This window comes from Rhyacophila brunnea, unplaced genomic scaffold, assembly GCF_057557595.1.
Source record: "Rhyacophila brunnea isolate RB1 unplaced genomic scaffold, BYU_Rbru_1.0 scaffold_15, whole genome shotgun sequence".
NCBI classification, from domain to species: Eukaryota; Metazoa; Arthropoda; class Insecta; order Trichoptera; family Rhyacophilidae; genus Rhyacophila; species Rhyacophila brunnea.
Window position 1 is genome coordinate 36,849,940 of NW_028232806.1, and position 19,848 is coordinate 36,869,787.

Genomic DNA, 19,848 nt, shown 5'->3' on the forward strand with positions numbered 1-19,848 from the left:
ATATTTTATGTTAGAAAGAGAGGGCAATTATTTAATCTATCTGTCACGCTTTCTACACATGACAGTTTATTTGAGACACTTTGAGAGTATTTTTGAACAGGTTAATATTTGTGTACCTATATTAATTTGATCATCTCTTTCAATGCATTTATTATTTCAACTTACTCAATGGAGTTGATGGTCTTTATTATAATATAGATGCACAGATATAGGACCATGAGTTGGATCTATAATGTGACCATTCTTCAAAGTTCCTGGGGAAGTACTGTCCATTTGCCTTACCTGTATGTGCTCTTTATGCCTAGTAATAAAGCTTTTGCTTGTCTATCCTATATAAACTGCTGGACAAGTCTCACAATATTAAATAACAATACTCAAATAATTATTATGTATGAACCTAGCTTACTCAAAAATAACCAGAATGGACTTGGTTCACAATGCTTGTGAACCACTCATTAATAGGCATTATAAATAAATATTTGTTGGTAATTACGGTGATTATTGACTTAGTTCTCTTTATGTTACTTAAATACTATGGCCTTCATCAAGAATTATCAAAAAACTAAATAATATCATATTTCCGTTCATGTACGATCCTAATAATATCATTATGGGCCTCCACAGAGTGGAGGTTTGTATTAACAGAATTTGTTTTTACGAGAAATAGATGTCAGCCACTTGCTCAACCTATTAGGTCCATACTCTGACTCATAAACAAATTGAAAAACAATATCTGTACTTGCGAGACCCAGGATATGAACCTGGGACTCTCGACACTATAAGCCGACGCTTAAGCCGCGCGGGCACCAATAATATCATACTAAAATAAATCCTGAAACTATTTTTCACAGATCACAGCACCAGACAGCGATGGTGTCGAATCTCCCGACGAAAAGCCAATCAAGGCTCCACCAAAATCAGTCAGTGCACCGGAACCAGTCAAATCTCCTACTCCTTCCAAGACGATGGCTCCACCGCCTCCTGAAGTTGCCCCTGCCCCAGTTGAGAAGAAGGAGAAAGTGGTTTATTCTGACGATGAAGAAAGCGAAGAAGACGAAGAAGAAGACAGAAGAGACCTGGAAGGAAGGACCTGCACTGATAAAGGAGTTGAGGTAAGAATAGCTCCAACTCAATATAATATAAAATTATATTTGATTAAGATTTGACTTTTGACTTTGACTATCCAGGAGAGTATACATCTTCTATAATTTTCGTAACACTGAGTACCCCTCGTCAAAAAAAATGCATAGATAGACTTTAATAACAATCAAAATATATTTTTTTTTTCATTTTTTAGTACATTAACAAAATAATAATAAACGAAAGATAAAATTCATTCATAATAAAATATATAAAAGTTATATTATAAATAACATTCATTATAATCAATGAGAAGGACGAAATCATTTATGTTGAGACAGATCATCATAATTTCGTTCACGGGTTGTTAATTTTAATCTGAGGCGGTTCCACATCTAAAAGCCTATTCCTTTTTTTGACTTAATGTCTACAAATGCTGAAAAAGCAAATTCACATAGATATGAAGTTGGAAAAGGCAAGATGTATTTCAGGACTTTCTCTGTTAAAACGGGATACACATGTTGCATTTGCAACCAGAATGTTTTTAAAGTACACTCTTTATGTTTATTTTTCAATAATCCGTCTGTAGCTAATTCTAATAATTACTCTTCTTCCGCATGCGATAAACCTTCTAGCATGGATGTTGTATTAATTGATGTCGTATTAATGATTGTTGCACCAGGAGCAGTCCAAAACCCGGTGCAGCGCGTACCCCCACCAAACTCTTCCCGTACCCCAGGGAGTACGCGTACCACACTTTGGAAAAAACTGAGTGAATAAGCTATTGATCCATCTGTCATTATAATGGATGACTACGAGATGTGTTTATACTATGAAACACAAAACACGTGGGGCTTGAACGGGTCCCCACTTTGGGAGTGTAGTAAGATTCAAACAACGGAACATAATATTAATATCGTAGAGTTACAGGCGTAGACCATGCCGAACCGTAGGCTGTTGCGTGAATAGATTCCTTGCCGGTTTTCAATGTGACTTGTTATATGACTATTTCTATGATTTTATATCTCATTTTATTTTTTAACCATTTTTTTATTATTGCCATATGATTGTATATATTATTATATTATTTGAATACTACAAATAACAGCGCTATACATTGTTATACAAATCAAGGTAATTGTCGCCCCAAAAGCATTTTAATTGAAAAATGCATTTTAATTGTTTTTGGAGTGAAAAAAAATCGTGGAGAGATTATTACTTAATATTTTGAAATGAAATTTGGAACACATGTGACCTAATTACTCACGATTAAAATGAATTTTTTTTTTTTATAATTCGTCAATTTTTGATTTTTAAGAGATTTTAAGTCACATGTTACCTTTTTCCTATACATTAAATGAAGATCAGTTTACAAATACACAAGTAGCCTTTATTTTCTTTGCTTAATTGTGAGTTCATGGGTTTTGCTTCACAAATGCCGTTTTGCCCATAACGTAGAGAAAAAAAATACGAAAAAAACTGCATTCATAACTCAAAACCGTCAAAATTGCACATGTGCCCTTTTGCTTTTGGGCGACGATATACAGCAGATAACAAAAAACTACTCACCGGGATAGTGAAAAATGTCAGTTCGTATTCAACACCATTGCTTTTCTTGTATATATTTCTGAGATTTTTCAGAATCATTTATTTTCAATTAAAAGAAAATACATTCTTGTAAATGTTTAATAGTGACTATACTGACATAAAATTTTATTAATAATATTATTATTTAAGATATCAACTGTTAAAACTATAAACCAATGCAAGCGAGATCCTATTTTTGGGGTTGAAGTAAATGACTGTGTTTAATATTATTCAAATTAAATAACCCAATGAATATAATATGAACGCACATACTTTGAAAACATCTCATGCATATACCCACTAGAGAGAGAAAACAACGACACCCCACGGGACTTGAACTCGTAACCGCTGGATTCGCACCAGTGTGCTTTTACAATTAAACTACGGACATCCTACTTAATTACTACGATGTTAACTAGTAGTTCATACATAAAATTCTTATCAAATTGCATTCAATCAAAATTCCAATTTTATTTATTTACATACCTATACTACCGTCCTAAGTGAAAGAGCGGTATCTCAAGAATGTTAACTTTTGGCTATGAGCAATTTTGTAAAGATACAAACCGCACCACTTTGTAAATTTTTATTTGATGTTTATATGCGATATAATACCTCTTCGCACACTTACCTAACTGCTTATGGGTTAATTATAAATAAAAATTAAAAACATAAGATAATAAATGAGATACGTCTATTTTGCTTAGTAAATTTGGTTTCGAAATAATAGATACGACCTTGGCTTTAAATTGCTGACCAGATAATTACTAATAATGAGAGGAATGAGTGGATAAGGAAGCAGACAAGGGTTTGCGATGTAATAGAGTTTATTAAAAGCCTTAAATGGAGATGGGCTGGACACATAGCTCGAAGAAGAGACAATCGTTGGACAAATCTAGTCATCCAGTGGTATCCAAGAAGTACAAAACGTCCACAAGGTAGACCTAGAGGCCGCTGGATCGATGAAATGATAAAGTTCTGCGGAAGTACGTGGCAACGCAATGCACAGGACCGAGAGAAGTGGAAGCAACTTGAAGCAGCCTTCATCCAGCAGTGGATAGATTCAGGCTGATGATGATGATGATGATGATGAAACACATTTAAATATCATGTTAATTATATCTAATGGCCAACTAAACGCGCCAGTCGCGTTGTCAGCACTAAATGTGTTAAAAGTGTTATTTCTTCTAAAATCGTTCTCAGCACACACTACTAACTGTCATTTTGCTTGACAGGAACGTCGGAAACATGATGTAATATGAAAGATTTTCTTGCCGTAGAACTGTCTATTTTCCAAAATTCTTTGTTGGGAAACTGCCTCCTTTCTTCAGATATCTTTTCAGCGCACTTATAAGCACATTTTTCATTATCACAACCATCTTTTACTGCATGCATTTGTGCTATTGATTGCAACTTTTGTTTTTTTCGTTCTTTTAAAGACAAATCAAACTTTTTCCTCTTTCTAATTAATCCCTTTTTGTGTAAAGGACATCATTGTTGCGTTCACGTTCTAACGTTCGCGTTAACTTACAATTCACCTGTGCCATTATTCTCATTAATCTCACCCACATCCAATATTTGTGGAATATCTTGGGTGGCAGTGTTATTAGAACTGACTGGATTAACAGGGCTCAAGTTCTAATAATAATGAAGGTTCTTCAACTATAACATGATTTATTGAAGATTCTGTTTGATTCGAAGAAGTAGCATCATACATAGTCGGAGTAGCAGTAGCAGGACTAACTGGCGGCCACCCAAAAATAGTTTCACATTACATCCATGTTGGTTTGAAATAATAAAATCACGTATTATAATACGTGATTTTATTATTTTATTGCTTGGCCTTTATCTAATACAAATACACTATAAATACGGACATAATATTGATTTATAACGATTAAAACAAATCCTGTCAAGTTACCTTCAAAACACATGTTTTCATCCTGAGGCATTTCCGAAACCATATCCACCCAAATTGTTCTGCATTGCCTCTTGATCAACATCAGGTTGCGAATATTTAACAGTTTCTGAGATGACGTAAGTCCGCACTTAAAGGCCCACATGCGCCACGTAGGTCAAAATGGAGTTTTTTTTGGTATTTTCAGAGCATAAGCCTGGACATTCCTTAGACGTTGTAGATAATTTGTTTATATAATTTTGAAGCCTTATTATCCTTTATATTTATTGTTAACGTTTGATGACTGCATAAAGTTTTTTTGATGCATAAAATAGTATTCTTTTAAACCTCTCGATCATTCGTAAAATTAATATTAACATTATATTATAGTGAAATATTTACTAATAATCTCTGTGACCCCAAATTTGACAAGAATTAGTCATTTTATTATTCAAAAAATAAGCACGATTCACACATTTGAAGATAATTCTAGAGATACTGATTATAAGCTATGTCTTTGACCATTCAAATGTGATAAACTTTCAACGAATAATGATTGTTTTATAATAATTATTGACCTAAGAATAAGGTAGCATTTTTTTGAAATACGCCATTTCCATTGGCATTTCTCATTGGTTAAGCTACAACATACGGCCGTAGCCATAAGTTGACAAACAATAAATGAAGTAGGGAGTAAGATCATATTGTTAACGCGCGTGTTTGAACATGAACCGGAAAAAAAATCGTTTCAGCAACATCTGTATTATTCTTTATTAATTCTTTCTCGGTTTTAGATATAGATTTCTGAATAATTTCTGAAATGAAAACAACCAAATTTCGTAACAATAGCTGATAATATTGTAGTATAAAAGAATATAAATGTCGACAAGTGATTGACATAACCTCACATGCACTTTTTCGATAAATTTAAATGCATTGTATTTGAATTAATGTCTTACCTAATTCCTTCATATTTTCTTGACACATAATCATCATTTTCATCGCTATTGAATACATTCTTGATATATTTTTGATAAAAACACGCTTGTCAAACCCACAATAACACACGCCGAAACGTCAAGCCGACAATAATGGCATTATCAGGCATATTGCTCTTTCGCTTAGGATGGCAGTATAGTGAACATTAAAAAATAATTAATTTAAGACGTTCACAACAAATAAACAGTTATAAGCACACTGGCATAAATCCAGCGGTTATGGGTTCAACTTCCGCCGGGTGTCGTATGTTTTCAAATGATGTATATTCAATATATATAATGTTACATTCTCAAATCCTGTGAAATATCCGTTGAACAAAAGAAATAGTTTATTATATCATGGATATAATATATACCTATAGAACATTACATTATAGGTAATATTATTATTATAATATAATCATTATTATCTATCATTAATATGCCTATCTGAATGAACGCATCAAAATATTTTATAATTATATAAGTACTATTCAGCACCCAAGAGGTCTAGTAAGTAGGTACTGCTTTAAACTTATTTATGAATTTTAAAAGAACAAAAACAATGGAAGATATTCGATTTTTGCCTCAACTGAAAAAATCATGTATACATTACCTCCCAGTTCTAGTTAGTGTCATATAGTACAAGTAGTTCTAGTTAGTTTCATATACTACAAGTAGTCACAAGTAAAATTGAATCTGAAGTATCTGATATTTTTTTAGATTGACAGAGCCAGTGCTGGAAATGTTAAGCGGACCAAGGAGGAAAAGGAGGCGGACCCAGAGGACGAAGACACCTTCGGGTACACACTCCGTAAGTGCAATTTTTTAATAAATTTTCTGTGAATATTATAATCATGATTATCATAACTACTAAGCCGCTTATACTTACTAGAGGTGAGTTGGAAATACTGTCACCAGTTTGTGTACTCAAGTATCGGATGAAACTACCCATACTCAGTTTGTGTGGCCCAATAAACTTATTCCAAAAAACGTGTGATGATATCATCGCGAGTCGCTCGCCAGCTGGTAGACTTTCAACAATATTGATATTAAATGCGATACTTAACCAAGTATTACGAAATTTGCAAGTCTTATTTTGTCTTGTCACCAAACAAACATCTATTAGGAATATCATGGCCCCCACACCCTGAAGCGGGCCCCCAGGGCAGGATCTTTGGTAAACCCCTCTACCTATCACTAAAATTAAAGGCAGTATGGCGCTCTACAGTAACTTTTTACAAATGGTGTTCGAGTTAAAATTAAGAGTATTTAGTATATTTTTTAGTATTTTTTAATACATTCACTTGAATTATTGAATTATCGAGTATCGATACACATCAAACATTATTTGTAGTAAATTAGTAACTTTTTTACTATTAGGGTCAATTTGTCACTTATATGGTTCACCACACCGGGCCCCTCCTGAGCCCGGGCTCCCAGGCTAGAGCCCTGTCAGCCCCTCCCCCTTGTGGGGGCCATGATGAAGATCATTTCGATGGTTTGAGCACTAGATTTTGGACATTATTTTCATTCATATTTATTTAAAGACGACGATAAGAGACTGCACATTTTTTTATGAATCTCAATAAAATAAGTAAACTGCTTGTTAAATTAATCCAATATTTCTCCTAATATAGTAATATAATCTTCGTAATTATATAAGAATCTTTGCATTTACCAATATTATGAATTTAAAAATTGAGTATAGTCCGTTTTTCGTAGTTTTTATATGCATAGTGATAATTTTAGTTATAGATACGGACGTAATACTGACGATATCATATCGGTGGTAGTTCTTGATTTCAAAATTTACCTCATTCAATTTTGATGTAAGATCGTTTAAAAATGCTAGTTATAAAAACCATTCCTTCTTTTAAAGATAGGTTACATTATTGTCCTTTCTCTCAATTAAAAAGTTCTTATTTCAGGTAATAACTCTTAAACCCTAACAAGAACATATCCTTTGCTCAACCATCAAATTGAATCAGCAAATCTTTGTGAAATCATTATTATTTTCAAAATTCACAACATTAATTGGAATCAAGGATTAAAACAAGGAGATACGAAAGAAGAAAATAAATAAATCATTGTTCAACTGTCAAAATTTCATATACCGTATAGTTTTCGAATTGAAATATAATACACTGGGCATAAAATCAAATTCTAGGCAACTTATTTCAATTGTCAAACTGAAAAAGTACAATAATAATATATTACCTACGTGATTTATGCCAGTTTTTAATTTCCGTTTTGATATAAAAAAAACGTGTACGCTACAAAGTTTATCTCAACATTGATTGAAATTCGCTGCAAAAAATATTTTGCGTAAGAAGAAAAAAACAGTGAAAGTTGGCTGAAAACACAATTACAATATGTGTTGAAGGTTTAATGGAAAACATGAAAAATCCCACTATTCCAAAAAGTTTCATTTAGTGTCTATTTATTTTACCACGTTTTTCTTAGCTCGTATTCTTGTTTTTCCGGTGGTTTTTTATCCAGTACAAATCTGGAAATCGATTTTTAACGATCTTCCCGACTAGCTAGACATTTGAAACTTTTAGAATATATCAAAACCCGATGCCAATGCATTTTTTAATAGTTTTAGCCGTATTTAAGTAGAATTGAATTCATTTTCAGCTAATTCTGTTTTGTATGGAAAGTTATTTCGGAAGAAATCCGTAATCCAATCCACTATTATTGGTTGCTAAGGGGGTGGTCCTAGCAACTAAATTATTAATATATACGTGCGTTACTATGGGAATCAAGATGACATTCCAGTATTCTATATTATTGTTTGCTTGTTGTAAAATAGCAAAAAAATGATTTGTTGACAATCGCCTTATTATTTTGTCCGAAATTATAAATACATAGAATTGTCAAGTTTATATGAAAAACGTGGTATATAAAAAGTTCTTTTTATATTACTATTTTATATAATATACATGAGTTAAGAATGTAGCATGTTTTTTTTATTAAAAATGTATACTGGTTTCCCAAGTTCAAAAATCATAGAGAAATACAGAAACTATTGGTATTCGGATACATATATTTTACTTATTTGACGACTTATCTAACCATTGAGTTGTTTACCAATATTTATATTATTAATCTTCGATTCCAATTTTAGCGGCATTTATTTTGAATCCATTGAACGACAATTTTGGTAGCCGCTATCAAATTCAAGACACCCCGCCGTATTTGGAAACTATTTTTCCAAAATTCCGTTAGCCAGTCGTAAACTCGACCATTCATTGGATCAGTATCGACAAATTATGACACTTACATGCATATAATCGTGTCCGGAAACTTGTACGTATGCAGTTTGCCGTATCACACTTCACTGCAAAATATTGTATAGGAAATACGTATATGGCCGTATTTTAAAGACCGTCGAACCTCTGTGGGTCGTATAGTACTGACATCAAATTTATGTCTAAATAAAACACGGTTATTGTCAGTTTACACTTTACAGGAAGCCAGCAGCAAACAAATTTTGAAAATAGCCGATATACTTGATTATTTATCAGGTTAGGTTAGGTTTTCATTCTTGAATTCATGAATTTTGCCAAAATCAGCTATGAAAATTGAATTAATGTTCATATTGAATCTAATAAAATTGGTGACCGTATAGTATACAGTCATCTCTTTCCGATAAGGAAGCTCACGACGAACTGTGCCACGGTGAAATATTTTACCTTAAATTTACATGTAACCATAATATAAAATTTATTATGAACAAGGAAAAGACCTCATCGATGGCGTATTTACGTTGACTTTATTTTTTTGGCATTTAATAATATATGTGTATCTAATTCTTATACCGTAATCTTAACCCCCTAATTATTAATAAATGAGTAAAGAATTCTCAGTTCTGAAAGATTTAATTTTTTTTTTATTTCGTAGTGTATGTACCTACGTAGAAAGGTAGCATTATTTTTTTTAAATTGTCCTTTATTTACTCACTATTAGGTTATGTTATTACTAATGAGTTTATCGCATAACGTAAACGTTGCTATTATGTCATAATTGTCAAGAAGTAGTAATTAGTAAAAACAAAAAGAACATTGATGAAATTCCTTAACTATGATATCTTGTAATCAGGAAAGAACACTAAAGAAAATTAATACTTTTTAGAAACATCTTTGTAAGTATATTTTTTGTGACTGAAATTATACAATTTTTTCAAGTATTTAAATCTCTAAATCATCAAGACTTATTAAGAAAAGATATATTGTAATGTCTGTCTGGCTTATGCTTTGGTAATTATTTCGGAAGGGGATTTTGGATGTGTGCCTAAAAAATTGTTTTGGAAAGTAGGTATATTCGATAAGCTCCACCATAAAAGTTTAGAACCCATACCTACATAGAATTAATCACGTTAGGTAAGTAAAAATATAGATAAATATCTAAACTGAAAAAAAAATACTTATTGACTTTAGTAGGCAGATACTTAAACTATCGTACGCATAGTGATGTTATTACAACGTTTTGCTTAGCTCGTATTCTTATTTGTCCGGTGGTTCTTTGTCCGGTACAAATCTTTCAATCGATTTTTAACTAACTTCCCTACTAGCTAGACATTTGAAACTTTTAGAATATATCAGAACACGATGCCAATGCATTTTTTTAATACTTTTAGCCATCTTTAAGTAGAATTATATTCATTTTCAGTTAATTCTGTTTTGTATGAAAAGTTTTTTCGACACCGGTCTGGGGTCCAAGCATTTAAATTATTAATATATATGTGCGTTACTATGGAAATCAATCATGTCAAGTACATTTTTTTTGATCGTTTAAGCTAGTCAAGTCAAGTTTATATGGTTCAACAGAATTTAAAAACGTTGTATATAAAAAGTTCTTTTTATCTTGTAATTATTTTTGTTTAATTTTTGTATCGAAGAATTTGAGTGTTTTAAATATGATTTTTTGACTTTTAAACGTTTTTTGCTTGAAGTATATTTTATATGTAGTTGAAACTTATAAAACAAGTAAATAATATTAACCAGTAGCGAAGGGTGGAGGTAGACTGTTAAGATCAAGCATAAATAGTGCACATTAAACATTGTATATATATATTTGTTTTTAATGAACTAAGACTAATTTACAGATGGTGTTGGTTAGTTCTTAAAAATCAATTAAACCCTGCCTAAACCAAACCACAATAGTTTTGGTATGTATACTTTGGACGATACGACAAAGTTGTGCACTTTTTCATGCATACTTATTTGTTTTCGTTGGATTAAGAATACATATTACACGTCATATTGTTGGTTATTTTTTTAAATTCATTAAGCCTTGCCTAAATCAAACTATAATAAATAATATTATATATTATGATATCTATAAAATATCCGAAATTATGTTTGATTTAATGGCATAGTTTTAGATATTTTATAGATAGATGAGTATTTTTTGACTATTATTTATTATGGCTTGGTTTCGCAGGGTTTAATTGATTTTTAAAAACTAACCAACATTATTTGAAATTTGTAGTCTTTGTTCAATGAAAATAAATATGTATGACTGAAAATTTAGTTTGTACTATGATATATGCCATATGGCACCCTTCGCCCACGAGCGGCTTATGATTTTTAGTTAGTTCCAGGTTCGAATCCTGGGTCTGGCAAATACACATAATATGTATTATTTTTCAATTTGTGTTTGCTGTCAAAGTGTGGACATTTCTCTCATTTCTCGTTAAAACAAAAATCTGTTAGGACAAACCTCCATTCTAGGGAAGCCATATTAAGATCTTATTAGGATCGGAGATGGTCAAAAGAAAGAAAAAAGAATTGTCTACAATGATAACTCTGATACACACGAAGATTTAAAAATCACATATGGGAAAATGAAACGTATGAAAAATAACTCCTACTGTTTAGATTATGGAGAGTTCGAATTTTAAAAATTTTATACAGGGCTGGCTTAGCAGTATGGTAGGTAAATATTGCGGAAAAAAATGGCAATGCGAAAATGTTTCTCATTTACCACTCCGGTCACGTGTTTCCGGTTACATCAAAATGGAAATCAACCGCGAGGTGTTCCCGCCTTTTTTTAAATTTAATATTTTCTTTTGTGTTATATGCTTCAGGTACCAACATACATAATAATATATGATCTTGATATTGTAATGAAGAGAGAATTCTTCTTCTTTCTTATAATATTACAATATTTTTGCGTACCTAAACGAAAACGAAAAAATACTGAATGCAGCTTCCAGTGCAATTAAATTTCCTTGTGAGTTTTTAAAGTAGGTAGGTAAAAAATCGGATGGAAAATAATGTGAGACAAATATCCGTCACGATATAATATCATAAAGTATCAGGCAGCGAGTTATATGAGGAGGTGTTCAATTCTAATTTAAACAAATATGAAAAAAATAAGACAAAAAATTTAAATTTGGAACATTCGAATTAAAGTGATTTTTTATCAATTCATTGATAAAGTATTAGTTACAAAAGCTCTTATATTTATTGTGTAATTTTTCACCAAAGAAAAAATAATATTCTACCATTCAGATCTGCTAATTTCTTAATATTAATAGGTTTTTTTTACACGAGTTAAGTTTTAATTATGTCGCGCGTGGATACACACAAATTTTTATTATTTATTATAAAATTATTTATCACAAATGGTGAACTTTATCAAGTACGAGTAACAAAATATACATTTGAATTTATGTAATATTATAATCATTGTCAACACTGTATGGTGGGGTGGAAAAGAAGCTATGTAATGTGGGAAAGAGATAGTTGTGTAAAATTACAAGTTACTCACATAAATCTATAATCATCTCCATCTCGTGTCAATTCACTCATTGATAAGAAAAAAATCAATCAATATACGAGTAACAAAAAATCTCTCTTTGTATTTTACCACGTTTTTATTAGCTCGTATTCTTGTTTGGCCAGTACACATTTTTTCTTGTGTGTCCAGTACAAATTGTTTCTTGTTTGTCCAAGATTTGTATTGGATGATTGAAGATTTTTAACTAACTTCCCGACCAGCTAGACATTTGAAACTTTTAGAATATATCAGAACACGACGACAATGCATTCTTTTAATACGTTTAGCCATTTTTAAGCAGAATTGAATTCATTTTCAGTTAATTCATTTTTGAATGGAAAGTTATTATTGTTGGTTGCTAAGGGGGTCCTAGCAACTAAATTATTAATATATACGTGCGTTACTATGGAAATCAATATGAAATGTCAAAATAACATTTCAATATTCTATATTTATTCAGTATTTCTATCAAGTACAATAAAAAGATTTTATTAATACATAGAATTCACAAGTTTATATGATTCAACAGAAATTTAAAAAACGTGGTATAAAAAAAGTTCTTTTTATCTTTTCATTATTTTTAAATGTTCTCGCAAATAGTCATCGTTCACGTGTTATAAAACAAAGTATTGCAGATGAACTATTTTGTTTTTCATTTGCTTCTATTATCATCTTTTGTTGAAATATACAAAAGGCTGTAATATTAAAATACTAACCAAGAAAAATGAGCAATGGCCTCAGTATTTTTTATTATTTTCTTAGATATTGTATTCATATGCCGAGTCGAACTACTGCATGAAAGTTTCTTTTTTTCGTTCCATTCTTCTCCGTTACCTGTTCTTTGCTGCCACCTGATTGCTTCGTCTAGGGATTGCAATACCGGTTTTAAAAATCCAAAATACCGGAATTTTCGGTATTAAGAAAGCACACTCGTTTAATTCTCAATTATAAGTTATGTGCTACTAAAATGCAAATATATTGAGTGAATCTAACAGAGGTGAAAAATTAATAAAACAAATTTCATCAAATATATTTATATAAGTAATTGTCGCGATGAATTATCATAATATTATTTCGAAATAGAAAACATCCGTGACAAAAATGTTCAATTATTCTATAATTATTGATGACTGTACAAGCGTTGAATTTAAGAAGCTTTTCCTGCAGCCGGACTTATTTTTACGTGATGAACTTTTGAGGGCTTTTGTTAAAATTATCAATATATTCAAATTATTTGTAAAAAATCACTAGTTCTACAATTATGATCAATACATATTTTAAATGTCAACATAATAAATGTAGGTATGTAGGTTTTTGCTATAAAATAATGTTTTTAAAAGATTTTAATAGCTATATTTTTATTGATAAGCACCTACTTCTTTTTTTTAATGTTTAAGAAATACCGGTATTAATACCGGTATTCGATAAGACATACCGAAAAACCTGTATTGACATTATTATTCGGTATTGCAATCCCTAGATTCGTCTATTCAGCTGACTTTAGCGCCGATCTTTGGTCTTTTAGTGTCCCTTGGGAACCTCCTACATTGCCAACATAGAGTTTTTATACCATAACTATAATTTTCTGTGGTTGTGCGTTTATATCGCGACTAACTTTAAAGTTTATTTAGAATCGATAGATTTTTTTGATATATAAACTCACCAGTTATCAGTGAAAGCTTACCGGTAAATGCTTTCAAAAATGAAATACAAACTAGGAAAAAAAACCCTCACATTTTTGATTAAGTATTTTAACCGTAAAATTTTCAGAAAAGGGGTCTCACGTTTTTGCTTATTAGGATTTTTAGATTGCATTGCAGATTGTTTTCTGGAAGATATAAAAAGTATCCTCGGTCAATGTTTTTTTTCAAAGCTTTCTTTGTTGACAAAAAACAAAAGCTCGATTTTTTCCTACAAAATAGGTTTTTTTTACCTTGTCTAACATTATGGCATATCATTCAATACTGTTTTTATACCATAATTTCATATTCCTAATTTTTGATAATTTACACTTGTTTCTACATTTATTTTGACCATGTCCGATTCAAATAAGATCATAATAAATGGACCTCCATAGAGTGAGGGTTGTTGTATTAACAGTTTTTTGTTTTTACGAAAATAGATGTTAGCCACATGCTCAACCTATTAGGTCCCTAATTCAATTCCAAATCCAGGATTCGAACCTGGGCCCCACGACATTCTAAACCGACGCATAAGCCGCCGGCCATCGTGGGGCCGTGTTTTTATATATGAATATTATATTATTGCACTGTATTGATATAACATTGTCTTTTATTTGTAGTTATCATGTCAAATAGTGAACCTAGTAATTATAGGTATACATGAAAACTTATGTAACTTATTTATTATTTTACTAATTACTATATACTTATGTTCAATATAACTAGTACCGGTATTAAAATATTTACATTATGACGTACATGTAGTCTTATATACACTTATTATTTATTTATCACCATAAAAATTTCGTGTGTCCTACAACCATTACCGAAATGACAACTGCCCATGTTTCAATGCGCTAACAAACGAATAATATAATAATAATAGAATAGTATATCTTAACTCCTAAAAATAATACATTCGGGATAACAAAATATAATATGTTTAGCCATTAGTCCATGGAGTTTCAGCTTTCGTATTAAAAAAAAATATATTTTTTGGTTTCCGTTATGAATAAACTCAAAATTTGTATTGTCCTTGAAAGATACAGTTTTTATGTAGCTTCTTCTTCTTCGATGGCGCTACAGCTCAAGTTGAGCCCTGGCCTCCTCCACCGCTGTCCTCCAGCCGGAACGGTCCTCCGCACGTCTTTTCCAGTTCCTGATTTTTAGTATCTGGTTGGCATCTTTTGTAACATTATCACCCCATCGTGTGCGTGGCTTTCCCACTGGCCTCTTCCCTCCTGGGTTTCCTTCGAGGATCTTCTTCGGTATCCGTGACTCAGGCATGCGCTGGACATGGCCTGCCCAATTTAGCCTCTGGAGTTTTATGAAGTTGGAGAGTTTTGAATCTTTGAGTTTTTATGTAGCTACTAAATAATAATTATGTACTACACTAATTTTCTGCAAAATTCGACATACGACAAACTGGCTGTAAGATACAGATATGATGTTTAATGTATGTTCCATGTGCATAATTAAAAATAATTAAAATCAGCTAGAGATCATCCTTTATAAACTATGTCATATTGTCATTTATATTAGCTGTCATTTTCCTGTCAAATTTTCTCATCAAAACTGTTTAAGTGCTGGTTATTGATACAATAGTTATATAGATATTGTGTTGGTTGCATATATGACAAAATACATTTTAAAATAATTATATAATATATAAACATAAATAATGAACTGAATGGATGGAGCCATAATTTAACGTAGTTATACAGAATGTAGCCAGTCCATATTATTTTTTGTGGACTGGCTACTTTCTGCATAACTGTGTCCAATTGTATTGTGTTACCTTTCAGCAACATACTGTATTATTGTTTTTTATTTTTCGTATGAATGATATTTTAAATTATAAAATCATGCAGTTCTCTTCAGTTGTCAAAATGTACCGATAAAATAGTTATAGTTTTTATTAACAGTTGCCACTGCCAATTTATAATATAAGTGATCGATTATACAAATAATGTTTAAATTAAATGGTTACCATGATGTATTTAAGAGTTAGCAGAATAGTGAATTCGGTGTGAATTATTAACAATTGTCCAGAATCTCCTTGATTTACGTTTCAGTCCTACTATGTACAAAATATATACTTTCTAATACGTATATTTTTGAGGTATTCCAAATTATATATGAATTAGAAGTACATATTATTATAAACAATTTGAGAAAATGTAGGGAGCTATTTTCCAGTCACTATGTATTAAAGCACATGCGATTAGGGAATCATCGTACGTCACGCGGAAAATTCAACCCAATTTAATCGATGCGAGAGAGACCGGTGTATTTAATTCCACGTGCGAACCGAGCGAGACGGAAATACGGAAAGGATTCTCATTCAGAGCAAGAGGAGGACATAATCTAGTGAAAAAAAAATGGTACAGATATTCATTCCTGTGTAAAAAAGGGATTATTATTTTTTTTTTAAATCTCGCATAGGTATATATTTTAAGTGGGTGATAACGACGGGGCTTCTTTATACCGTTTAATCTAATAAAGGCACCATTTTATTCGTTTTATTTTTAATAAAATGGTTATGTGATATTCATATATTGAATAATCTCTCTCTCTCTCTCTCTCTCGATCATGTCCGATCCTAATAGGATCATATGGGCCTCCACAGAGTAAAGGTTTGTATTGACATATTTTGCTTTTTACGAGAAATGGATATCAGCCACATGCTCAACCTATTAGATCCATACCCTGACACACACAAATTGAAAAACAATATGTGTACTTGCCAGACCCAGGATTCGAACCTGGGGCCCACGATGTTATAGTCCAACGCTTAAGCCGCGTGGCCACCGTGGGCGTTAATATTGAATAATAATAATAATAATATACTATATGTCCGGTACTACTTTCAATGTGAGCAAAAGTAGTTTTAAAATATTACATACAGTTTTAATATTATTATCACATCAATTAAAATATAATAGAATATTATCTCGTACATATTCCATATATTTTAATAAAAATTAGAACCGGTTTCACCCGCTTCAAAAGGATACGCCAATTGATACAAAATTATAGATATTTATTATAAGAAATTTTAAATACAAAATTATTCTATGACGATGGATATCTTGCGCATTGAAGCGAACGAAACCAGCTCTGATTAATATTAAACTACGCAGAATTACTACTGCATAACATTGTGTTTTATTTAATTTAATACAATACCTTTCCACCAAGAATTATTATTGACAGTTAACAATAATAAAGAAAAAATGTTATCATAATATATCACTAATGCGTTGATGACATTGAGCTACTTTACAAGCTACAAGCCATCGAATTTACAATCTGCTTGTAAACTCGCTCAGTGTCATCATCGAACTAGCTAACAAGCAGATTATAAACAATCTACCGAGAAAAGTTGAAAGCCGGGCTACTTTACTCGCTACTCGCTGGCGTGTGGGCCGATCTGCGTCTGCGCAGTAGAGCGATAGTGACGACCTCCCGGTAAAAAACGAACTATTCCATACGTCCTGTTAAAATAGTACCAAAAATGACGGTTTCAACTCGCTAGCTTGTTGGTTTCTGAGCGAGTGGAAAGTTTTGTGTGTCATCGCCACAATCGCACTACCTGACTCGCCGACAAGCGGCTTGTAAAGTAGCTCAATGTCATCGACGCTTGAGATACACAAATTTGTAAAAAGGTTAAGTAACAAAATTTAACTTGCCCACTCCACCCGCAAGTAATGACATCAAAATATTATATTTGTTTATTTTGAAAATATTCTGTCATCAAGTAGAAATAATGTGTTTCACAATTGGAATCTGGCGTGACAAAATATATTATATATAACTCAAAATATGTACCATTTACGATTTTAATATTATATCGACAAAGCTAGCCCAAAGGAGCGTTAGAAACATTTTGCAACTTTCTACATTATGAGCAATTTCAAAAAAAGAACGATATTGGTTTTGAAATAATATATTTTTACAACATATAGTTGTAACCTTGTAACGGCATAACTCTTGCTAACATACTTTTCAGGCGTTGAATGCGACACTAAAATGTATCTAAAATCCTCGATACATAATGTATTCATATATTATGTAGGTACTTCATAATCATGATCCTGGATAAAGCCACTACTAGATGAAGGTCTTTTCAAACTGGTTCCATTCTTATTGTAATAAATAATAAGGCATAGGAAAGTATTTTGCCACTTCAAATTTTGTTTGATTCAAATTTACATTTTATAAACTTTACAAATTGAAAATTCAAGACATTCCCAATACGAGATGAAAAAATAATATTGTAACAATCCTAGAATTCCGATTTTTCCTCTCGAATTTTGGACCTAAAACCCCAGGACTTAACATCCTGAAATCTCTGCATTTGAAGATTAGATTTAAATTTCATATTTGTGTGAACTGGCGCAAGAAAACTATTTGTAAATAAATTGCAATAAATTTATACTAGCATTGTTATGAGAATTTTTTATCTTCACCAATTTACTGGTGGACGCAGAGCTTATATGCCAAACGATTATTTTCTGACTGTCTTTCTTCAATGCATGTTCGCTTTTCATTCACTTAAATCCCGTAGGTCACTTGTGCTCTTGAGACATTTTTGCCTGCTCTCATAAGATATTGTTTCCAATCCTGACTTCGTAAAGAATTTGAATTTATATGCAATCGTAATTATGACCTCTTTTTACTGTGTTATACTATTTTTTTTGTTTTATCAAGTCATGTTATGAAGTCCTTGATTATTTTAATAACTTACTGTTAAGTTCATTAAATGTAAATAAATAAGTTTGAATCTCGATCATGTGAGTTGCGTTAAGTTTGGACATCATTAATGCTTCAAATACATTATCATCACGTTGTGTGCTGAGAAAAATGTTTTTTTGGTATTTAAAATATTATCAGACTGATGCTCTCATCTTGTAGCACATTTTGAACCTTTAAACGAACATTGTCAGTTAGCAAAATCTGTCGAAATCACCAGAACAACAATGAGGTCACCTCACGCGTTTAGCACTACATCATGAACCTCACTATTCAGTGAACTTTTTTTTCTATTTTATGCAGGCCCCATGTCAAAATTGCGTGTTCTTTGTTTTTAGTGGTTTTCAGTGGATTTTTTATTAAATTATTATCTTGTCTAGTATTTACTTATATTACTCTACTGGTTGGCTGCTGTTCAAAATATCTATGGATGCAATATCGCAAGTAGATAATTTTAACGTACCTACGCACACGTAGAAACTGTTTAAATTAATTGAAATTACCACGAATAATGAATTATAATTTAAAATACTTATAAATTAGAGTTGGCATTATCCATCATTAAACTTATAGAGATAATGTTCACTCAATTTTTTCTGCAGAATGATGAAACCACGAACTAAATTTGTTGCTGTGCCATCACGTGACGTGATCATAACTGTCTCGTCGATACGTCTACCATTTCAGATTTCTTCTACCTATTTGGTACCACTTGATGACTGGATTTCTACACAAGCACATACTGTCTTGTTATATTGGTTGTTATTTGTAATTAAGTCATTTTTATAATTCATAATTATTGTGTATTATGGCGCATTGGCCAATCTTTTTTTTTGAATTATTAATAACCATGTCCTTGCTTTTTCGCTCAAGGTGGTTGTTAGTGATTTTGAACAAAAACACATAAATGTTTTTGTCATGACCGGGAATCGAACCCAGAAATCTCGGGTGGAAGGCCAGCGATTTACCCACTGCACCACGAGAGCCGTCTCCCATTGGTCAATCGCTGTAATGCCATAATACTCTTTTCTAAATAAATAATTGTCCTTTATCGTCAGCACGTTTTAATTAAAGGTTGTTT

At 31.7% G+C, this 19,848-nt stretch overlaps 1 protein-coding gene across 1 annotated transcript in view; it reads left to right on the plus strand.

The window, feature by feature from the left end:
* Positions 1-19,848, plus strand: part of LOC147075289 (multiple PDZ domain protein-like) — a 665,568-nt gene that overhangs the window by 405,519 nt on the left and 240,201 nt on the right. The window contains exons 21-22 of the mRNA XM_085942916.1: positions 852-1,112; positions 6,265-6,355. Of these exons, the coding sequence (XP_085799042.1) occupies positions 852-1,112; positions 6,265-6,355 (352 nt within the window). The remainder of the gene's footprint in view (positions 1-851; positions 1,113-6,264; positions 6,356-19,848) is intronic.